The sequence below is a fragment of the Cetorhinus maximus genome, chromosome 1 (genome assembly GCF_964194155.1).
Source record: "Cetorhinus maximus chromosome 1, sCetMax3.hap1.1, whole genome shotgun sequence".
Taxonomy (NCBI): Eukaryota; Metazoa; Chordata; class Chondrichthyes; order Lamniformes; family Cetorhinidae; genus Cetorhinus; species Cetorhinus maximus.
In genome coordinates, this window is record NC_135879.1 from 48,068,702 (window position 1) to 48,093,728 (window position 25,027).

The 25,027-nt window shown below is 46.9% G+C and overlaps 1 protein-coding gene across 1 annotated transcript in view; it reads right to left on the reverse strand.

Annotated features, from left to right (window-relative positions):
• LOC144679828 (tryptophan 2,3-dioxygenase-like) overlaps positions 1 to 25,027 on the reverse strand; it is an 88,922-nt gene that overhangs the window by 26,267 nt on the left and 37,628 nt on the right. The window contains exons 6-8 of the mRNA XM_078540656.1: positions 23,786 to 23,972; positions 5,421 to 5,528; positions 4,164 to 4,275 (exon numbers count right to left, since the gene is read on the reverse strand). Of these exons, the coding sequence (XP_078396782.1) occupies positions 4,164 to 4,275; positions 5,421 to 5,528; positions 23,786 to 23,972 (407 nt within the window). The remainder of the gene's footprint in view (positions 1 to 4,163; positions 4,276 to 5,420; positions 5,529 to 23,785; positions 23,973 to 25,027) is intronic.

Consider the following 25,027-nt stretch of genomic DNA (forward strand, 5'->3'; position numbering starts at 1 on the left):
AGGCATGGCATTGGGAAACAGAAGGCACAGTACCATTCAGGGGAGCAATCTGGATTTTGTAGGTTGGCAGCTGGAAAGTCATGGGGGGGTGTATTGGATGGTCTTATGGGGGGAGTGCCTCAAAAAGTAAGGATGCAAGTGGCCTTGAAAAGAGGAGAGGTCAGATCGATATTGGGCATGGGGACATTCAGAAGTTTGATGGGAGAACAGGAATAGCCACGTGGACAATGATGGGGTGAAGGGTAACAGGGGGAGGCTGGATAGTTACATGAGGGATTGGAATTAGGAGGTGCTGACTCTGGAGGTGTCTAGAAGGAACTTGGTGGGTGATAGTGGGAGGTTGAAAACTGGTCACACTCACCAATCTAATGAGCACCATGTTTGCCTTCAGTTATCAATGGCACAGTTGGAAAAACAAGCTTGAGAAAAGCGATAAGGGAAAGGTCTCAAGGTGTGTGGGAGGAGTTCAACATAACTATTTTGGGCCAATTGAAGGGCCTTCCTGTTAATTTCCTGCTCAAGCCATGGAGAACAAGGCTCAGCTGAGCACTGGATTTGAGGGTCTAATGCACAATGAACAAGCTTTGCTCCTTTACTAATGTGCATTTAGGTGGGACTCCATTAAGTTTTGGTGCTGCAGTGAAGTTGGTCTTCATTGCCATCTGACAGAGACTTTTAAAAAGGCAAGGAGGATCAAAGAATCAAGGTCCATGGCTGCAGGACAGAAGCTAAATGGACACTAAAGCCTCAATATTCCTATTGTGCTGGCCATAGCTTACAAGGCACCATGCTTACAGTCATGAATTAGAATTGCTGAATCTATAACTGTCTGTGACCATTGGACAAAAGGACCTATCTGGCAGTGTCGGAGAAACTTGCACCTCATTATCTTTGAAGAGTCACTAATGATACATTTTGGTCTGCACAGGTCAAATTCAAAGAGAGCTATACAAAGGCCATCTGTATTTCAAAACCCAGGCTGGCCAATGTACTCAACTGCTTGGACAAAGGGCTCGCAATCTTCCTTTCAATTCTTAAAGTTGAGACATGTACCAATCGTGGGGATCCAGACGAGGAATACACACACTTTGTCAAAGACACTGTGAAGAGGTGGGAGTCATGTGACATGGAACCAGTAATATTGCCTGGTGGAACTGCAAAATCAGTCTGTTGTTTACCATCCTACAAGCAGCCTCACGGAAAAGGAGTTCTGCCCATGTTGGACACTTGGCTCCATCTACACTGCTTCTACTGGAAAGCCTGCCCCATCACCCACAAGACCAAATCATCTTTGTACGCCTATCTCACTGTGTAAAGTCAACATCACGGAAAAGTGATTTAACCAGCATTGGTTTTTCAGCTCACAGACCTCCATGAAAGAATACCTCATTAGGCTTTGATTCTGGACTCTGGACTCTGGAACCCACGTGAAACACTATTTCTTATCTCTGTGGTCTCTGCACTATAAATATTTATTTTCTCTATCTGTATGAATGCAAAGGAGGCAACGTTGTGACCCTCCTCCCGCATTTTGAGTGTGTGCAAATAAACTAACCCTTTGAGATCACCCTGTGTCAAGTTTGCTGTGGGGTTGTTAATAGAAAATTGGATCACACCAAAACTGAGGGGTTGGGAAATGCGCTTATAAAGGGGAAGCAAATCAAAACACCTTTCTGTTTATGGATGGGTGGTGAGAGGAGGAATTAGTCCTGTTTAAATTAACCCCTCCTCCTGTCTGTAGCAATTCTGATGGAGCAAATGGGGAGAAGTTGGTTCCACTGTCGGAAGGAGAGGTAACCAGAAGACACAGATTTAAGGTAATTGTCAAAAAAAAGCTAAAGGAGAGATTATGCAGCAAGTTTTTATGATCTGGAATGTTTTGTCTGAAAGGGTAGTGGAAGCAGATTCAACAGTAACTTTATAAGTGGAGTTGGATAAATATTTGAAGGAGCAAATATTTGAAACTCTTTCAAAGAGTTAGCACAGCTTTTAAACCAGCTTTGACTTTGCTAGTACAAAGGTTTGAATGCATACACACAGATGGGCCAAATGGCTTCCTTTTCTATATGATTCTATGACACAAGACTGGGCTTAAAGGTGGAATAAAGCTTGCACCCTTTCAACATATACCCTCCTTTCAGCCTGTGTATCAAGTCACTACACTCCTGTCGGATTGGGCCTGTGGAAGCTCCAAGCACAAATCCACAGGAAGGGTCAATAGGTTTTCAGGGCCTGATGGATTGTATAACTCAGAATGCTGAAAAAGTTCATCATTAATGATTTTAGCAAACAGAAATTAATTAATGCCTACCTCTACTGGATTTTTCTTAATCTATTTTTGCAGGTAAAGGGACACTTAGAGCAAAGCTTCAAATAAACAAATAATTGTTCTGCTAACATTACACCAGGTTTTGTTTACGTATTCATTTCACTATAATTAGCCATTACATGAAGGCATGATCTGAGGTTTCCATCAACTTAAAGTGGTGATTAGCTACAAATTTTAAACCAGCATTGACTTCGCTAGTATAAAGGTTTCAATGCATGCACACACAGATGAAAGTTCAGAGTTAATAATCTACTCAATTTAGAAGAGTGACAGTGAACATGTCATTACACCTGAAGTCAAAGGTTGAAAATATTCATATATGTTCAAGATCACCCCTATAGTGAATGAATAATGATTTACCCATGGTAAACTGAAATACTCTCAATATTTGGTTTGTTCTAACATTTAGTAGCATTTTAAAAATTGTGAAATACTGTTGTCCATTGTTATAATTATTCACATGCTGGATATCATGAAAACTACTGAATAATAGATCCTACTTTACTGTACTGAAAATGCCACTCATTGATGATTTATGACTGTGTTCATTCATTAACAGCAGCAATGAAGTGATGGATCAACTCCATGAAGAATTTTGGTCACATGAACACTTGAACTCCCAAACTTTCGAAATTTGGGATAAGTGATTCTAGGCACTATCTAATGTCAAGTGTTAAAGGCTAATTGCAAAGGTAGTTCCATGATCCGATGCTCTGATCACAGAGAATGCAGCTCAGGAACTCACAGGAGCACTGTCCATGATTCGCTGTCCATTATAATTAAATATACAAATAACCATTAGCTGCACTTTTATGATTTCCTAAATTGCACTCCCTGGGCAGAACTTAACATCCCCTACCCCCCTTGCCTCGGAGGTGGGCGTGCATTCAATTGATTGGGCGGCTGCTGGATTTTGGGGGTGTCTCTCGACCAAAGGCACTCAGTACCTGACTGAGGTATTGGACATTGGGAAGTTGGGGGGGGGGGTGCCACTGAGAGCTAACCCCCCCTGCCCTTGCTGCCAGCCCCCGACCCCACAAAACCTGTCCCCACCGCCCCCACCCCCACCATGTTACTTACCTGTGTCCTGGGTCACTGCATGATCCTGGGACCCCAATGCCTGTCCTTCCAGCAGCAGCCATGGCCTCCGCAGTGGCACTGCTGAGCACAAGAGCTGCCAGCCTCTGATTGACTGGCAGCGCTCGGTAGATGAGACTTCTGTCCCCGGGGCCTTGATTTCAGGGGAAGGCCCACCTCTGGCCTTGCCGCTGCCTGACTGGCATGTGGTTTAGTTGGCCTTCCCGAAAATAGGCAGTGTGGGTCTCTCACCGGCTCTCCAGCTGGCAGCCAAGATCCCTGATGCCTCAACATATCCGCATGGTCCAGAGTCCACCGAGCAGGAGCAGGTAAATACATGGCTGCAATTTCCACAGTGTCCAGTGAAGGTGTCTGTGATCATTGGGCAGGGCTGAAGGGGTTGGGGTGGCATGGGGTGGGGTCAAGTTTGCAGCAGAGGCAGCCTGAGATTTGCTTGTTCATTCTAGAGGAGCACCCTTCCTCCTCTTCGTGGACAAAGGAGACCTCTTCTGGGCTTTTTCCAGTTAGCTGCCAGGCAGCCCACCTGGCTGAGTATCCCTGTCACCTACAATGCTGGCAGATCAGCTCGTGGTCGCTCCAAGGCAGATAAAATCACTCCATGGCACAAGATCACATAACCCCAATGGATATTCCACCCCAAAATGTTCCCAACCTTGTCAGTTGCAGTGTTTTCTTATTATTTCCTGGTTTACTGGAAACACATTCTCCTTTTGTACTCTACAATTTTTGTCCCTACCTTTGCTCAACAGATGCTCATGACGTTTTTCATCGAACAACGATGCGAGTACTTCCTTGTGTCTGTCAAGCTCCCATAGCATTTCTTCCTTCCCCTCAAATGCAGGTTTTAACTTTTGCAAAATAAAAAGATTGTGCAGTAGTTTGCTATTTGTAGATTGTATACACTTATACTCTGTAAAATGATTTCTCTTCTATCTGCAAATATAAATTTACTGTATAGTTTCTGATGCAGGACACCCCATATAAAATCATAACAGCACAAAACACCATTACATAGTAATGACTTTTTAAGTGAAAATGATTATATCTTATTACTGAGCATATGCCATATTTAACCTTTTGCAATTCCCCTTATATTTGTATTATAATTACTGCCATCTTTCCACAGTTTCATTTGTATCTCTGTGTGTACTTTTTTATCCTTTCTTGGGATGTGGATGCTGTGGGTAATGCCAGCATTTATTGTCCCATCCCTATTTGCCTTTAAGGAGGTGGTGGTGAGCAGCTTTCTTGAATTGCTGCAGTCCATGTGGTGCAGGTCTCATCTCAAGTACTGCATCCAGTTCTGGGTGCCATACTTGAGGAAGGATGTGAAGGCATTGGAGAGAGTACAGAGGAGATTCACAAGAATAATTCCCGGGATAGAGAACTGTAGCTATGAAGATAGATTGGAGAGAATTGGACTGTTTCCCTTGGAGAAAAGAAGGCTGAGAGGAGACTTGATGGAGGTATTCAAGATTCTGAGGGGAATGGACAGAAGCTGTGAGCAGCTGGTCCTATTCAAGAGAACATCAAGAACTAGAGGGCACAGATTCAAAATAATTGGCAAAAGGAGTAGAAGTGACGTGATGTGAGGAAAGATTTTTTCACCCAGACTGAGTGGAGTCTGGAACAAACTTCCTGAAAGGGTGGTGGAGGCAGATTTGATTTAGGTATTGAAAAGGGAATTGGGTAGCTATCTGAAAAGAGAGAATATGCAAGTTTACGGGGATAAGGCAGGGAGTGAGACTAGGTGGAATGCTCTTTCGGAGAGCCAGAGCAGACTCAATGGGCCGAATGGCCTCCTTCTGCACTGTAAAGATACTGTGATACTGTGCTAGGTACATCCACTGTGCTGTTAGGGAGGGAGTTCCAGGAATTATGGCATTTATATATAGTGCTTTTCTAAGAAATATTAAATGCACTTTGTTTTATTGACAAGCACATTGCAGTATATTGCTGTCCTATACCGGTTTCAATTTGATATGGTGGTTACCTGGATTTCTGAAAATTCTTCCTTCAGTCCTCTTTCAATGTTGTTTTTCAGTTTACCCCAGAAATCAAATCCATCAGGTTCAAGTCCAGGTGTTCTCTCCAGCCATTGCTTAAAACAAAATTAAAAATCTAACATAAAAATATAAACATGATGGAAAATAAGTGGAGGAACATAAGTGAATTCCCTCTCCCACTCTCAACACTAATGATTAATGAGCCCATCTTCCCCACCTCCAAGGAGTAGTGAGTGACTTTCACCTACCCTCAGGAGTATTGAATAATGAGCACAATTTCTCAGCTATGGCCCAGTTGATAATGCTCTCACCTCTAAGTAAGGGGGTGGGTTCAAGTACAGAGACTTGAGCACAACAATCTATGCTGACACTCCAATGCAATACTCGAGGGTGTTGCACGGTTGGAGTGAAGAAAACCTGCTCTCTCAGCTGGTCGTAAAAGATCGTCCTGGTTTGAAGAAGAGCACCGCAGTTAACCACAGCAGCCCGGCCAATATTTAATTCTCAATCAGCATCACAAAAACATATTATCTGGTCGCATTGTTGTTTTTGGAAGCTTGCTGTGCACAAATCGGCTGCTACATTTCCTACACTACATTTCATTGTAGAAGGCTTTGGGATATACTGAGGTTGTGAAAGGTGCTACATATATGCAAGTTTCTCTTTAAAAGTACTACAGTTTCAGGGCTATAGCATTTACAGGTAAAGGATATGTAGAAATTGTAATGTGAACTTACTCCATGCCCCCACTCACTGTGCACTTCAACTTTTGACCATTACCAATTTTTGTTACTTAACTTCCAAATAAATCTTGGCCATCCGTACTTTGCTTTACTAACCAAACAAATCTTTAAGGTTGTGCTTCTGTTATTACATGCTAAAATTTTATCAAGGCAGGTAATGAAATTAGATGTTAGTTAAGATAGATTATTGTCAAAACTTTGCAAATGTATACTAATCCTCACATATAGGAAGACGTCTCAAAATGCTTTATATTGAGGAAAAAGCAAAGTGGAGTTAATTTTAACACATCCCACCCAGCCAGAACACAAAGGTTTGGCCTTACAAATAGTGTGTTAATGCTTACAGCCATGTGTGTCTCAGTGAGATGGCTAAGGTGCCTGCTAGGAGCTTTGTGAATTTATAAAAGTGGATCTTTCATGGACTCCAAAACCCATAGGACATCCACCACGGGAACCTCATTTGTCAGAGCAAGGGAATGAGCAGCCTTCTTCTGACTCTGCTGAAGCCACAGGGGTGGAATTACATGGAAATGGTAGGAAGTGGAAGGAGAAGATGTCATAGTTTACACAAGGGGATTCACTTGAGTATTTGTAACTATATAAATGTTGCTTAGTTCATGCAATAGTAAATGAGGGTAAATTTTTTATATGTCTTGCCCTCTTCATTGCTGCATTCCAATTCTCCAATGGACAAAAAGCTTCATTGGAATGGAGGCCAGAGCATAGGCTGTGTGTTTGTGATCAACTGTGGTGCTGGGGAATGGGGTCTCACAGCATTCAGGGTTACAGTTCCAAATGACTTTAGGCTTGTTCATTATCTGAACCATGTTTCTGTGAAGCCGTCGTGGGCTTCTCTGGTAGCCAAATGTGTGACTGCAGTCCTCCTGGCCACATTATACTCTTCTTTCTCCAGCTCCATATAATCCTGCTCTTCCTCCTTTTTCTCCTCCTCATCAGAAGATGACAAGTTGTCTGCAGCTTCCTCCTTTTGAAGCTCCATTCCTCTCTGGAATGCCATGTTGTGTAAGGCACAGTAGACCACCACCACTCTGTGGAGCCTTGCCCTTGCATACTAAAGGGCATCCCGAGGTCTGTCAAGACACCTAAATATTATTTTCAGAAAGCCAATGGCTTGCTCAATAATTGCCATTGTGGTGATGTGGCTCCCATTGTACTTCTTCTCGGCATCACGGGCAGGATTCCTGGCAGGTGTCATTAGCCAGGTCCTCAGAAGATCTTATCTCCAAGGAACCAGCAGCTCATTCTGCTGGGAGGTGCAAACAACTGAGGTAGACTTAATTGGTGCAGGATGTAAGACTTATGGCAGATTCCAGGAAATCGCACACATGCATAATAATCTCACCATAGCAATAAACAATCTGCACATTGAGGGAGTGGAATTCATTCTGGTTAATGAATGTTGCAGGGTTATCTGATAGCAGCTTGATTGCCACAGATGTGCTGTCAGTGCTCCTCTGGAAATTCAGTAACTGCAGTAAAGGTAAGAGCTCTCTGTGTCAGACTGGTGCTATCAATGTCAACTTGCACATGTTTAGTGGCCTTGGAAAACATGGTATCTGTGAAATGAGAGACAGACTTGTGGAAAGTAGATTTTGTGGTTCTGCAGATATCCCCAGCTGATGCCTGAAAGGAGCCCAGAAGTGATGAAATTCAGAGCTGGGGTGGCACTGAAGTAAAATACTGCAGATGCTGGGAATGAAATAAAAACAAAATGCTGGAAATACCCGTCAGGTCAGGAAGTGTCTGTGGAGAGAGACAGAGTTAATGTTTCAGGTTGGGATGACATTTCCTTGGAATTTCCATTATTCCAGCTCTACTCAGGCCCCCTCCCTCAAATCTTTTTCTGGTACATTGATGACAGTATCATGCCACCTCCTGCTGTCGACGTGAACTGGGAAATGTGTGTGTTATAATGATATAAAGGCACCGCTCACTCATAAGGGATTGTGTAAACATGTTGTAGGTTAATTTAATGAGACTAGGCACATGAAAACATTTATAGAGGCAGAAAGCTTGAAGACACATCAGCGGCAGAGCTGTGCTGTGCTCTGCTGGAAAAGTAAAAGTGAAACTAAAACTGGATCGTATGACACACTTTATTTCTAGTGGTTTTATGCTACAATCCTTTAAAGGCATATTAAAACAGAAAATTTAATTGGCTTTGTTACAATTTCCACCCTTTCCTCACCTTGACCTGGTCCATCTCTGACTTTCCCCTTTTCTTCCTCGACTTCTGTCTCCCTATTTCTGGAGATAGGCTATCTATTCATTAAAAATCCATGGACCCCCACAGCTACCTTGACTACACTTCCTCACACCCTGCTCCCTGTGAGGATTCCATTCCATTCACCCAGTTTCTCTGTCTCCATCATTTCTGTTCTGATGATACAACCTTCCACAACAGTGCTTCTGACATGCCTTCCTTTTCCTCAACTGAGGATTCTCACCCAAGGGTGGGATTTTATGCCAGCAGGATTTTACGGTCCCGCCGAAGTCAATAGACTTTTAGATGGCTCGCCATATTTTTCTGCCTTGCCCCCGCTGCAATAGGGCCATAAAATTATGCTCCGTGTGTTTTTTCTTCTCTTTTTTTGTCTTTCCTTTTTTTTGTTATGCGTGGTTAATCTTTGTCTCGTTTCTTTCTTCATCACTTCATGTTGCATTCAGATAGTTTTTATGTAGGAATTCATGCTCCCTTTGTTTCTATATTATATCCAATTCCACTCTCTTTGGCTGCTGCATCATGAAACCTTTTGTTATTTAATCTCCCCTGGCCTCCACACATGTTCTCCTTTGTTCTTCCTGTCTCCTCTCCCCTTCCACTGGCTTAAAAGCTCTTACGCTCTATTTTTCTTCAGTTCTGATGAAAGGACATCCTGATCTGAAACTGTTTCTCTCCACAGATGTAGACTGACCTGTTTATTTCCAGCACTTTTAGTTTTTATTTCTGATTGTTTTTATTTCCAGAAGGCATTTGATAAGGTGCCACATCAAAGGTATTGTGGAAAATAAAAGCTCCTGGTGTAGGGGGTAACATATTGGCATTGATAGAAGATTGGCTGGCTGGCAGGAAACAGAGAGTAGCATAAATAGGTCTTTATCTGGTTGGTGGGATATCATAAATGATATGCCACAGGGATCAGTGCTGGGGCCTCAACTTTTTACAATTGATATAAATGACTTGGATAGAGTGACCAAAGGTACGGTTGCTAAATTTGCTGATGGTACAAAGATAGGTAGGAAAGTAAGTTGTGAAGAGGACATATGGAGGCTACAAAGGGACATAAGCAGGTTAAGTGAGTGGGAAAAGATCTGGCAAATGGAGTACAGTGTGGGCAAATGTGAAATTGTCCATTTTGGCAGGAAGAATAAAAAAGAAGCATATTATCTTAATGGTGAGAGATTGCAGAGCTCTGAGATACAGAGGGATCTGGGTGTCCTAGTGTATGAATCATAAAAAGCTGCTAAGCAGATACAGCAAGTATTAGGAAAGCTAATAGAATGCTATTGTTTATTGCAAAGGAATTGAATACAAAAGGTAATGCTTCAGTTGTACAGGGCACTGGTGAGACCAGGACTGGGATTTTCAGCTGCCAGCCATGCAGGCATCATGGTGGGTGTGAGAGCTACATCTCATGAGAAGGTCCAAAGTCTATTTTATGATGATGTAAGACGAGGAAGTGATTGTGCACTTCAGCCATCAATGGTGGGCCGCATTTCCTGCTGCCAACTGTCATGATTTTCATTAGCATAAATCAGCATCTCATTATGATGCCTACTTGCTGGAATCACCTCTCCACATTGGATTATGATGTGCAATTAGAACGCCGTGTTTCACAATAGGATTTAAAGAACATGCAGCTGGCGACCTGCACTTTTCTCCTGACCCCAAGGTAAGTTTGCATACCCTGCATTGTGCAACGCTTATGGAAGTCAGTGCCAGGCTTCGCAGGCTGCACTGCATCAATTTCAGGGGGTCTCAAAGCAAGTCTCTACAGGTACCACAGCAGGGTTAAGGCGGAGGTGGCTTTTACTGTGCTTCAGGGCAAGGGCTCCACTGGGGAAAGGTCCAGTCTGGACTGAAGGAAGGGTAGGAGCTGCAGGGCATGGGCTCCAATGGGGGCAATGAGCAGGGAAGGTTGAACAGAGACACATGACTAGGGCATGGGGGGGGCAATAAAAGGCCACCAAACTGAAATTATAGTTCCAAAATGAGGGAGTCAGGATGCAGGGAGTCAGGAAAGTGAAGCAATAATGCCCATTCATGCAATATTGGTCCCTCAAAGTGGCAATGATTGTTCCCTAGTCTTAATCCCTCGTTTGCAGTCTTCAAATTCACCAGAGTGTTATGGAACTGCAGAGCTCAACAAATATCCCCATCCTCAATGATGGAGGAGCCCAGCATATCAGTGTGAAAAGATAAGGCTGAAGCATTTGCTACAATCTTCAGCCAGAAGTGCCGAGCGGATGATCCATCTCAGCCTTAGGGGCCCTGACAATATTCCGGCAATAGTACTGAAGACTTGTGCTCCAGAACTTGCTGCGCCCCTAGCAAGCTGTTTCAGTATAGCTACAACACTGGCATCTACCCGGCTATGTGGAAAATTGCCCAGGTATGTCATGTACACAAAAAGCGGGACAAATCCAACCCTGCCAACTACCCCCTCATCAGTCTACTCTTGATTATCAGTGAAGTAATGGAAGGTGTCATCAGTAGTGCTATCAAGCGGCACTTGCTTAGCAATAACCTGCTCATTGATGGTCAGTTTGGGTTCCGCCAGGGCCTCTCAGATCCTGACCTCATTACAGCCTTGGTTCAAACATGGACAATATCCAGGCTTGGGCTGACTAGTGGCAAGTAACATTCATGCCACACAAGTGCCAGGCAATGACCATCTCCAACAAGAGAGAATCTACCCATCGCCCCTTGACGTTCAATGGCATTACCATCACTGAGTCCCCTACTATCAACATCCTGGAGGATGCCATTGACCAGAAACTGAACTGGACTAGCCATATAAATATTATGGCTACAAGAGCAGGTCAGAGGCTAGGAATTCTGCAATGACTAACTCAACTCCTGACTCCCCAAAGCCTGTCCACCATCTACAAAGACTGTGATGGAATACTCCCTACTTGCCTGGATGAGTGCGAGCTGCACAACGCTCAAGAAGCTTGACACCATCCAGGACAAAGCAGTCCGCTTGATTGGCACCATATGCACAAACATTCACTCCCTCCACCATTGATGCACAGTAGCAGCAGTGTGTACCATCAACAAGATGCACTGCAGGAATTCACCAAGGCTCCTTTGACAGCACCTTCCAAACCTACGACCACTACCATCAAGAAGGACAAAGACAGCAGACACATGGGAACACCACCACCTGGAAGTTGCCCTCCAAATCACTCACCATCCTGACTTGGAAATATATCGCCATTCCTTCACTGTCGCTGGGTCAAAATCCTGGAACTCCCCCACTAACAGCACTGTGGGTGTACCTACACCACATGGACTGTAGCAGTTCTAGAAGGCAGCTCACCACCACCTTCTCAAGGGCAATTAGGGATGGGCAATAAATGCTGGCCCAGCGAAGCCCACATTCCATGAATGAATTTTAAAAAAACTATTGGGCGACTGGACAAGCTTGAAAACCCCCTTGGAAATGTGGCCATTCACCACTCACAGAGAAGAAGCTTCTGGACCCTCTAAATTAATCTCATGTAGACATTGAACATTCACCTTCATGGTCAGTCCACACAGCGCATCCTTGGAGCGCAGGTAATGATGATCCCAGCACCTGGGCTGAAAGCAGAACATCCAGTCGTCTGCCGAAGCTGTCGGCAGTCAGTCATGTGGGCTGGGGGTGGTTGTGGTGAATGTTCATGCGCACCCCACCCTGGGCATCATTTAAGGGGCCAATGCTCTCTAGCATATGTGAAGAGGCCTTGAGCCCACAATCACAGACGATTCCTTGGTAGAAAGTGGACCTTTTGAAACAAATGATGACTCTTGCGTGTTTCTTATTGGCCAGTATGTTTGCTCGGCGTGCAGTCGCAGGCCTGACATGCTCGACCATAAAATAGCGCATGATGACGTTGGGTGAGTGTCCCGATGTCATTGCGCATTCGCGCGATGTTTCACTTGGCAGGCATGTGCAGGAGTCAGAGCTGTGCCCGCCATCAATTACAAGGCCAGTCATGGACATTAAAAAGGCAATTAAGCTATATTTTACATTGTCCGTGTGATTTTGTGCTTGTCACACGGGCAAAATGGGCAGGCGGACAGCCGACAATTTCAAAAACCTCATCCAAGGGCGGGATAAAAAGGATCAACAGCATTGCCAATGTGAGTAGTGAGGAGTTTTGGAGATAGTTTGCTGCTGGTTGCTTATTGGTACTTGGCAGCTTCATCTCTGTTTGGAGCTTCATTCTTAGCATTTCCAGGCTTCATTTCAGGACTTATTGGTATCTGCAAGGCCTCCGGAGGATTCAGACCACGTGGACCCTTCCAGGTATTAGACAGCCTTCCAGTACCCTGGCAATGGGGATTGTGGTTTCTGTAGGTAGCACCTCCTCTGAGGAGGAAGAGAGGGGCAGAAGGGAGAGGAGGCCAGGTGTCCCAATGCAGCTTCCAGGGGAGGGACCTATGGGAGGAGAGGCGGAGGCACAAGGGGCGCAGGGCCAGCAGGAAGCCCAAGGCGGAAGGAGCCACAGAAGACACCATTATCCTGTTGCCAGGGTTTAGAGGCAATGATGCAGCTACCTCAATATGTCTGAGGTGCAATGCTGAAGGAGGCTCCGCCTCTCAAGAGAGACTGCGACCTCCATTTGCCAGATGATTAGGCCTGAGATCAGCTGCCACTGTGTGGATGGACAACCCACGCCAGTGGCTCTGAAGGTCACAGTGGCCCTCAACTTCTATGCCTCTGGCTCTTTCCAGGGCTCAATAGGGGATCTGTATGGAGTCTCCCAATCAGCTGTCCACAGTTGCGCCAAGCTGACACAATCTTAGTTTAGGCAGATACTGACCTTTATTCTTTACCTTACAGCTGAGGCCAGCCAGGCTGATCGAGCCAGAGGCTTTGCAGCGATTCCTGGGTTACCAAGTCCAGGGTACCATCGACTGCACACATGTGGCCATCAAGGCGCCAGTGGGTCAGCCGGGTGCCTTCGTCAACAGGAAGGGATTCCACTCCATGAATGTGCAGATAGTGTGTGACCACAGGATGCAGACTCTGTAAGTATGTGCAAGATACCCTGGCAGCTCCTATGACACGTACATCCTGAGACACTCCCAGGCACTGAGACTCTTCAGTGCTCCAGTTCGAATGGATGAATGGCTGCTGGGTGACAAGGGCAGAGGCAGAGAAGCATTATAGTACGAGTCATGCCTCCATAAGGGTAATGGTAGAGAGGAACACAGGTCTTCTCATGATGCGCTTCCGATGCCTGGACCATTCAGGGGGTGCACTACAATACCCCACCCAGGGCTGGAGTCACTGATAGTGGTTGCACGCTGCACTCTCCACAATCTGGCACTGGCAAGGGGGGACCCACTGGAGGAAGAGGAAGAGGATCTTGAGGCAGCTCCACAGGTCATAGAGGATGAAACCTGTGGTGAGTCAGAAGAGGAGCCCAGTGAGAAGAAAGCTGAGGGCATGGAGGCAGATCTCGGTACCTCCCAGGAAGGCAGGGACACTAGAGGTGTCTTGATCCAATGGTCCTTCAACTAGGCTACCAAAGATCTGCTTCCACCTCATGCCAGGGCTGCCACCTCCATCCCGGATGTCTGAAATGACCCTCTCATTTATACCCAAAGTCCACTCAATGCCTGTGCAATAAAGTATGGAGTCACTCACACACAGCATTACATACTGGCGTACCCTCCACCAGAAAGATAAAAGGAGAAGCATACTCAGGCCATCAGAGCCAAAGCAAATTTAAGGTTATTGTCACATTGAAAGCATAATGATTACGATTACTGGTGTTGATGTCCACACCAGCAGACATATAAACCAAACATAAATGAACAGAAAACCCACACCCGGTTGCACGTGGAGCATGCCAGCTCTCTAGCTCAAGGGCGTCCTGCTTGAACCTGGTGAGCAGCAGCAGGTTGGGCGGGCCTCCGCCTGTCCATGACCTCTCCAATTGATTATGGCTTGTCTTCTCCTGAACGAACAGAGGAGCATTGATCAGTCCACTTTCTACCTGCAGCGCCAATGCAGCCTGGCCAACCCCAACTGAGGAACACCTCACAGGGCACATCTGAGTCGTGGCCCTCGAGTTGCAAGGCACTCAGTCCAAGCAGCCAGGGGCACCCCCTTGGCCAGCTTCGGAGTCACCGACAGTTGGCACTCAGACTCTAGTGCCCTTGAGGTCCATGGGGGGACCACTACACCTTAACGCTTCTGCACCCTGACCCATGCCAACATGGTACTCACCCTCCCTGAGCGCAGCAGGTCATTGAAGCACTTCCAGCACTGCATCCATGTGCGCCGCACCACGTCATGGCTGCTCACCAATGCTGCAACCTCCTCCCATGCCCTCTTTGTGAGGTCCATGGCCTCCTCTTCCCATTACTGGGGAGAAGGGTGTCCCTCCTGGCAGCCACCTCCTCCAGGAGGATGGTGAGGCACTCATCAGAAAAGTGGGGGGGCTGAGTGCCCACCCGACCTACCCTCCTGCCTGGTGTGTCCAGCTGCACGCGACTCCATAACTTCAACATTGACAATGCAGAGGAGACGTTCTTCCATGGCAGCCTTCCTGGGGCTGCTTGGGCCATTTTTAAACTGGTCGCCAGGTTGATATAGGATCCAGCAGATGGCAGGCACCCAACCCGCCCGCCCCTTAAGTGAGGAGCCGCATTTCACGCTAGGTGGGCCTTAATTGGCCCGCCAGCATGAAATCACGGTCGGGGGCTGATCGCGGGCGGCAGGCCGTTTCCTGGCCACTCCCGGGCCAGCCCACCGTGCCCGCCTGCCGACCTCAAAATTCCGCTCATTGATACTACAGTGATGAGACCATCAGGAATATGGAGCCTAGTGTTATTGCTATCTGCATTATTGTTTATAGGCAGGAGAGAAGAATGAGAACAAGGAGGTGCCTGGCTCGCCAAAGGGAGGAGCAGAACCTTCAACAACAAGGGGCAGCAGGTCCTCCTCCAGATGCAGAGGATGATCCTTAGGGAGCCGTCATTCGTAAGCGTCTGGCTAGACCCAGTGCGCACAGACTGTGTTATCTGCAGTTGAGTGAGAACTAATGTCGCAGACGCCTCTGCATGTCAAAGGATCTGGTACTCATATTTGACACATTCTGCTGGATTTGGCACCATAGGGCAAATCCATTACCTGTGAACGTAACTGCTGCTCTCAACTTCTCCGCCAGTGGTTCCTTCCGGGGCTCCACTAGAGACTCCTATGGCATCTCCTAAGCATTCACCCATGAACCCACACGGGAGGTCACACTTTGACAGAGATCAAGCAAGCCAATGGATTTGCTGAGATTTCCGGTCTCCCACAGATGCAGGATGCCATCAACTGCACTCATATGACCATAAATGCTCCCTGGCAACAAGCAGTCCAGTATATCAACCAGAAACGCTACCATGCGCTCAATGTGCAGCTGGTGTGCAACCATAACAAACTTACCATGCAGGTGTGCACCAGGTTCTCAGGCAGTGTCTACGACCAGTACATCCTGAGTAGGTCTCCGTTCCCTGTCATCTTCAAGGGACCACATAGGAAGCAGGGTTCGCTCTTTGGGGACAAGGGTTACCCACAAAGGACGTGGCTAATGACGTCTGTGTGGCGGTCTCAGACTCCTGTAGAGACAAGGCACAACGATGCTCACGTCACAACCCGGACATTAGTGGAACACATCGTAGGGATACTGAAAATGCAATTCTAATGCCTTGACAGATCTGGCGGAGTGTTCCAATACATTCCCCAGAGGGTCTCATGCATCATTGTGGCTTGCTGTGTGCTACACAACCGAACGCTACAAAGTGGGGAGGACTTGGCAAATGACGAGATGGAGGAGCTGCACTTTTCCTTTGATGAGGAGGACCTTGAAGGGGATGCTGGTGATGAGGTCTTGAAAGCTGAGGATGCAGGTGAAGAGGCCATTGCACAGGCCAGATGAGGCAGGCGTGCTCTTGATGCCCTCATTGCCAGCAGATTTCAGGAGGATGACGAGATGCACTGAGGATCCTCCTGGGCAGCTCTCCTCCATTATTGGCCAGCATAGCTACTTCTCTAATTTCACCCTTGAACTTCCAGATGACAGTGCACAGAACGCTCACGTAGCCCTGACGCTGTGAAGGATGTACAAGCCTTTGAGGACATGTGTCCGTGTTGAGATAAAATGCTGCATGGAGGATGGCGCCCCAGCATCAGACATCAGAAAATGTTGCCACTTCACACGTCCATCCAACATCTCAGTCGCAACAGCACACAACAAGACGCAGGGGCACTAATGCCTACATGCCTTCAATTTGGTAAGACTCCTCATGGAGATCCATCAGGACCAACGCAGCCACACACGGTGTGTTACATTGATGGTGACACAGGAACATAACACTTGGGAGAAGGCAGCCGATGAAATATCACTGCCGTGACTGCACTTAGCGATTACTCAGCCGGTTGTGATACACTCCCCAAAATGACACCGACATCCGGCAGTTAAAGTTCAGGATCCTGAGCTGCATTTCTTCTATCCCTACAATGGAGCACCTGAGCATGATGAGGTCAGACGCTTGGCTGCCTGATATTGCAATGCCTCCTCTTAGGCAGAACCAGTGCGCCCTCCAGTCATGGCCCTAGCAAAGTCCAACATGATCAGAAAACATGAATCCCTGAAGGGCATGTGCCATTGCTAATAAGGAGCACTGTTCTGCTTCATACATACTCACTCCTATTCCTTTGCACCCCTCCACCTTGTCTGAAGCAACGATGTGTGATTCCAGAGCATGCTTAAAGGTTGTTTGACCTCCAGTAACCTCTTGGAGTGTCAAGGCGATGGGACGCACATCGCTGTCTACCAACTTTGTGACCAAACTCTTCTCCCCGCAATGGTCACAACTACACAGTGAGAGACGCGTAAGGTTGGACATCTCAGTGCCCGCACACAAATGTGCCATTGCTTCATCACCTTGAGGTGGCAAGGTTGTCCCAGTTTTTGCTGAGCCCCCCACTCAACTTTTCCGATCTCCTCCTCTCCTGCCTATAATCACCTCCATTCCAGCCCCAAATCTCCCACCACCTCTGTTCTCCAATATCCCATTCCAGGTCTTTGTGATCCCTCCCTCACTTCTCTTTGCTCCCTGACTGTGGCCTGGTGTAAAAGGTCTATCCACCTGACAGTGAACCAACCTTTCAATTTAACTGGAAAAAGGAAACAAAAAATGTTAATCGGATCCTGTTGTTAAATTCCAGGTTTTCCAAACTCAAAATGTCACCCTCCCTCTTCTCACTCTCTGTAAATATCAGGACTGATCTTTCACTATTCTTTAAGGAGCTTTAGTAATCTTGAAATGTTTTTAAATTGGCCCTGAACCTTTCCAGCCCCAGGAAGAAAGCTGGAACTTTTCAAGCCTTCCTCAGAACTTCTTATTCATGATATAATCTTAGGTAAATTTAGCTAAGCCCTGTTCATGGCTCTAATATTCTTCTTATAATATTATAATATTGGGTGCCCAACACTACATGCTAAACTGGTGATCTAACTAAAATCCTGTACAAATCCTTTACTTGTATATTCAATGCCTCAATTTTTGGATAAAGATTTTCATAATCCTTCTTTTGCAGCATTTTCCATCTACAGTTTCACCTTTAAAGAATATGCTGCAGAAATTAAACCTCTTTGTGCCTGTTTACCAGGTAGAAATTGGGAATACAGAGGTCTAATTTAGGAAGCCAAATTCCTTCCCCTGAAGCATTATCAGAAAAACATTGGTTTGGGTGCTGTATATCGCTATCCGAGGCATCAGTCCAATGTAAGTATTAGGCACCTTCAATGTGCCAAAAAGAGACAATTTTAGAAAATGTTTTGCCTTCAACAGTGCCAGTGTTGAGCCTGCTTCACTCAGGATTACTTGGTCTATCAGCAGCCTAACCAACTGTACTTAAATGGACAAATGGAAGCCTCTGCGAAAAGGTAAACTTTTGGAAAAATACTGACCTTAATCTTGGGCCAGGATGTGGAAGAGTGCTTCTTCCAGCTCTTTAGTGCCACTGGCGTCCACTCCTGGACCTCTCCCATTCTCTTCCCCTCTACGCTGGACTCTGTTGCAATGTGTCACTGCCGGTGTTGCGTGGTTAACTTCCACAGCTCATCAATCTTATTCAAATGAGGCCCAGGGTCCAATATCGATTAAGCATTGTGTATACCTGGGACTGTTTCCAGTTTCCTGCTCCTTGAGGGTGAGGAAGAAGAAGGTTTCCCCAAAGAAACTTGGCCTTAATTTATTTATTTGGCCTTCTACTGAGAACCCTCTTCCTCCCTCTGCACACTTCTTATCTCTCTATTCTCCCTATGCTCCATTTCCAAGACATGCCATATTCCAAGAAGATGTATAACTATAGGCCCATTACTGAAGCAGGCTTTCTATTGACAGACCAAACAACTCCATGGTCTCTTTGAAAGGACCCAGCATCATGCTGTTGAAAATCCAGGAAGTTAGCAAAGCACAATACAGTACTTGGAACCAGTAAAATTAAGTCACAAGTACCTCAACTGTAAGTTGCATGATTAGACCTTTAAATATGTTAATGAGGGTCCCTCAAAAATCATGAATGCAGTGCTGAGGGAGTGCTGAGAAGAGAAAATAATATCCCTTCTGTAAAAGATCTGCCTTATACAACATAAAAGCAAAATACTGCAGATGCTGGAAATTTGAAATAAAAACAGAAAATGCTGTAATAACTCAGCAGGTCTGGCAGCATCTGTGGAGAGAGAAACAGAGGGCGAATTTTCTGCCTATCGGCGGGCAGAGCTGGAGTGGGCGCGGGCGGGCGCAGATCCGATCGGCACCCGTAATTGGGTCCGCGCTGCCATTTTACACGGGCAGCCAATTAAGGCCCACCCAGTGTATTTGCTGATTCCCGTGAAAAGCGGGAGTGTGCAGGTGGCGGCAGGCACACACAGACTGCTGGGTCCAATAGTGACCTGGCAGTCTGTTTAAAGGAAGGCCTGGCAGCCTTTTGTAGGCTGCTCACAATGGCCAGTTCCAGGTCATTCCTCAGGGGATCGGCTGAGCAGGGCACACTGGAGGGAAGGGCAGAGGAGCAGGGCAGGCTGCAGGGTAGGCCAGCGCCCCTCGTTTTTCTGATGACTAACTTGCTGCTCTCCTCGAGGAGGTAGCAGCACGACGGGATGTGCGGGTCAAACACATTCCTAAGTCTCCTAGTCCTATTTCCCAGCACTATGGCCATGGCCTTGTATGCCATGGCATCGCAAGTGCACTTCCAAATACTTATTACATGTTAGGAGGGTTTCTGCGTCCACCACCCTTTCAGGCAGTGCGGCCCAGACTCCCAACACCCTCTGTGTGCAAACATTGCTCATCACATCCCCTGTAAACCTCCTGCCCCTTACCTTAAATCTATGCCCCCTGGTTACTGATCCCTCCGCCAAGGGGAAAAGTTCCTTTCTGTCGACCCTATCTATGCCCCTCATAAGTGTATACACCTCAATCACGTCACCCCTCAATCTCCTCTGCTCCAAGGGAAATAACCCCAGTCTATGCTATCTCTCCTTATAAGTCAAACTCTCCAGGCCAGCCAACATCCTGGTCAACGACCTCTGCACTCTCTCCACTCCAATCACAACCCTCCCGTGAAGCACATTTCAGAACTGCTTGCAGAACTATAGCTGTGGCCTAGGCTGTGCCTTCTGCACTTGGAACATTACCTCCCTACTCCTATATTCTATGCCTCAGCTAATAAAGGCAAGTATGGCATTTGTCTTCTTAAACACCTTATGTACCTGTCCTGCTACCTTAAGGGACCTGTTGATATGCCCAGCAAGGGCCTTCTGATCCTCGTTACTTCCCATGGTCCTACCATTCATCGTGTATTCCCGTGCCTTGTTTGTCCTGCCCAAGTGCATCACCGCACACTTATCCAGATTAAATTCCATTTGGCTCTCATCAGCCCATCTGACCAGCCTGTCTATATCCGCCTATAACGTGAGGCTATCCTCCTCACTATTTGACACCCCACCAATGTTCCTGTCCATTGGTTCTGGAAGGTTGAGTGCATTATGAGCCGGGAGAAAGGGATGAAGTGTGTCACTGTGTGTACGCTAACTGATCCACTGTCCTTGTTGTTCATTTCAGCATCATCAGAACACGGCCAGCAGGAGGAGCTGCAGGTGACCCCTCTCACACCTGAGGGCCCTCAAGTGTCACCTGTGTCACACCATTTCTGCGAGGCAGGCACCAGCGCAGATACGAGCACCTCGGTGGGCATTGCAACATCGGCTAGTGTCCCAGGGCACAGTGGAGAGGGCACTTCATATTCGCTGGAGGAGCTGGCAGAGACAGATAGTGCCAGCAGTCAGAGGACTGCAGGGGACCTGGCACATGCTCAGTCAGTGCGTGATGTGCCTCTGGAGTCGCCCATGACGCAGCAGCTGCAGGAAATGCGGCTGGCTGTGCGGGAGCATCTGGGAGTGATACATGAGGATGTGCTTCGCTTGGTGTCTGTGGTGGAGGAGTCCACACGGAGCATCACTGATGCAATGAACCTCATGGCAGAGCATCATGCTTCCTTCATGGAGATTGGCAACTCTCGTGGAGAGGGGCCTCCAAGAGAACAATCAGGTCCTCCTGTGGTTACGCTCGGACCTGCAAGCCCTCACACCACCAGTGGCCACAGCTGGTCAGTGTCAATGTGGGAGATGGTGTGGGCTTCAAGCTTCCCAGCTCATTGCCCATCCATCGACAGTGAGCAGGGAGGTCCAGGGCGACCTCATGTCGGTGCAGTATCTGCCTGTCGTCTCTGCAGGCTCCTCTCAGGATGCTCCGGATGAGGGCACCAGCTGCTCCGCCCCTCTGCCAGTGACCACTTCATCGGGTGAGGCTGCAACGACTGGGGAGATGCCAGCTGTGGAACTGGCAGCTCCCTCCCAGGTGGGCCCAGCACAGGCTCCACAGGCCAGAGGACGACTGCCAAGGTCATCAAGGCCAACAAGACAGCAGAGTCAGCAGGCTGGCCCAGATGCCACTCTGAGCGATGGGGCAACACCTAGACGTAGCACCCATAAACGTAAACATAAACATAAGGCACCTTAGGCACACCAAAGGTTTCTAACTGAAACTTTTGTGTTGGCCCGAGAATAGGTCCTTACAATTTTTTTCTGCTTGATTAACGTTTTGTTTTGGATTTGTGAGAACATCTGATGTCTAAAATAAAAATCAGACGTGTGACCATGGCTGAGGGTGGCTCGTCTGTTCTACGTGTGTATGTTTAAAAGAAATGTCATGAGTGTTTGTTTGGACATTCAAGTTTATGTCCAAAAGCCCTTAGTTTCAGCTGATGACCTAGCAGATTTTGCACTGAGGTGCCGGGTATGGATGTGCCAGGCAAGGCTGGTCCTACTGATCCATTTGTGTGGAGCTACCTGAAGGTTCGTTCGATTAAAGCCTCCTGGGTGTCCCTGCCTCCCTGGAGTAATCCCGGGTCAGCGTCTAGCCCCTCAGCATTCTCCTGTGCATGCTCATCCTCGGAATCACTGCTGGACTCATCGTGTGCATCCATAGACACTGCGTCAACGTCTTCATCATCCACTGTGTCCCCCCTTTCCAGCACAAGATTGTAGTGAGCGCAGCATGCAACCACTATCACTGAGACATGATCTGGGGGGTACTGGAGTGCACCCCCTGAATGGTTCCGGCATTGGAAGCACATCTTGAGAAGGGTGATTGTTCTCTCCACCACAGCCATTGTGGTGCCGTGGCTCCTATTGTACCGCTGCTCAGCTTCTGTTCTTGGATGGTGGAGAGGTTTCATGAGCCACCTTCTGAGGGGATAGCCCCTCGTCACCCAGAAGCCATCCATCCAGCCGAGCCGGAGCACTGAAGAGCCTCAGCACCTGGGAGCGTCTGAGGATGTAGGCGTCGTGGGAGCTGCCTGGGTACTATGCACAGACTTGTAGAATCAGCATCCTGTGATCACACACTATCTGCACGTTCATGGAGTGGAAGCCCTTCCTGCTGAAGAAGGCACCGGGCTCACCTGCTGGCACCTTGATGGCTGCATGTGTGCAGTCTATTGCACCCTGGACACGGGGGAAGCCAGCAATGGCCGCGAAGCCTCTGGCTTGCTGTGCCTGGCTTGCCTGGTCCCAGCGGAAGTGGATGAAGGTCAATACACGCCTGAACACAAGTCTGAACAGCTGATTGGGAGGCGCTGCAAAGATCACCCACCGAGCCCTGAAAGGAGCCAGAGGGCAACTGTGACCTTCAGAGCCACTGGCATGGGGTGTCCACCCACACAATTAGGAGAGATCTCAGGGCCAATTATCTGACAGATGTAGTTGACTGTCTCCCTTGAAAGTCGGACCCTCCTTCGGCACTGCACCGCAGTCATATTGAGTTAGCTGCTTCGCCGCCTGTATACTCTGGCAGCAGGATAGTGGCGTTTTCTGCGGCCCCTTCCACCTTGGACTACCTCTTGGCCCTGCACCCCTTGTGCCTGCGCCTGTCCTCCCAAAGGTGGCTCCCCTGGAGGCTGAATGTGCACTCCTGGCCTCCTCTGCATTCTAGCCCTCTCTTCCTCCTCAGAGGAGCTGCCTCCAACGGACATGTCAGAACCCATACCCAGGCTAAGGGGAGGCCTCCGGAAAGCTGCAGGCCTGATAAAGATTACTGACTGCAGACTGCTGATCTGAAGGTTCAAAGTACACAGAAAGCTACTGGAATTTGTTCTGAACTGCTACAGATCACACAGGCAAGTTTAAAAAACTTTCTGCAATAAATAACTTCACACACCAGATTGACGGCCCCACTGAGCCCTCTTATCCCGCCCGTAGATGATGTTCATAGAAAAGTCTCTTACCCGCCTGCCCATTGTGCCCGTGCGCTGACCCGCAGATCGCACAGGTGCCTACAAATCGGATTGATGAATTAAGGGCCTTAACTAGCCCGTCGAACTTCATCGCGCACCCACCCAGGGAAATATCGCGATGGCGCGCTGTGATGTTGGGATGCTGGCCTGACATCACCACGCGTCATTTTATGCGCAGATGTGCGGGGCCTGCCCTCCCCTGCACGTCAAACAGAAAATTCTGCCCAGAGTTAATGTTTCGAGTCCATATGACCCTTCTTTAGAGCTGACAACATAAATTGTTTCAGACTCCCTCATTGAAGCTCATATACTCCTCCCTATAACACATTGACTTCAAACGAAGCAGCTGGACAATGTTAAAGGCTGATAATGTATTTATATGCTAGTGCAGAATGTCAGAAAGGCTGTACAATTCCATCCTTGAATGCTTAGTGATATATCATTCATCTTATCTGTTACCTTATTGAGAAAATCAACAACATCATTAAGTATTAACTGAATCTCAAGGTTGAGTACCTCTACCAGTTGTATGAGTGTTGGTTCCAGTTCAGATTGAAGCAGTAACTCATTGTCCTTCCCAATGAAGTTGTCCTTATAATGCTTTCTGTTGTAAGGAACTCGCAAGCTCTCTGGAACTCCAATCTTATTCTCCAGAAGGCGAAACTGCAGACTCTGAAATCCAGATGCAGGTACTAAATAGTTCCTTTCAAAATAAAGGGTAAAAAATAATTAACACATTACGTGTAGCATAAATAGATTGAAATTAATTGAAACTACTTTCCTTTCTTATGTTGTTTATAAAATAAACCAAATGTTGGCTTACAATTGGCTTTGTCTTACTATTGCATTTATCTGTCCCCTTCTGCAAGATTGGAAATTTGCCAGCAGGAACACATGCAAGATTAGTCTATCCAGTAGACACAATGAGGAACTGCATTGTACAACCATATGACCAGATACAAGTTATGTTACTTTCTGAATCATAGGATACTTAATGCAGATCAAAATTTTACAACACATTGCATGATTACATTTAAGATGACCTAACAAGCTACTAAATTCCTATTTAGAAGGCCCATGGCCACATTCTTCAAGCAATTAGAGACAGACAATAACTGTCCTCTGCCAGCATCCACCGTATCCTTAGCACAATTAATAAAAATCAACAAACTAGCATCTGGTAATGTTCACAGAAAGAGGAAAGATTAGGGCAGAAGAGCAAAAGAAACAGGAGCAGGAGTAGGCCATATTGCCACTCGAGCCTACTGAAATTCAGTAAGAGCAAGGATGAATTTTTACATCAACTCTACTTTCCTGTCCTATTCCCATTCTTTGATTTCCTCAGTATCCAAGAATCTATCATTATAAGTCTTAAATATACCAAATGACTAAGCATCCACAGCCATCTGGGGGAGAGAATTCCAAACATTCATAACCCACTGAATGATGAACTATTTCCTCACTCAGTACCACAGGGATCTGTGCTGGGTCCCCTATTATTTGTCATTTATATAAACGACATAGATGACTACGTGGGGGGTAGGATTAGTAAGTTTGTGGATGACACAAAGATTGGCCAGGTGGTTAACAGTGAGGTTGAGTGTCTTGGGCTACAGGAAGATATAGACGGGATGGTCAAATGGGCAGATAAGTGGCTGATGGAATTTAACCCTGAAAAGTGTGAGGTGATACACTTTGGAAGGAGTAATTTGACAAGGAAGTATTCAATGAATGGCATGGCACAAGGAAGTTCTGAGG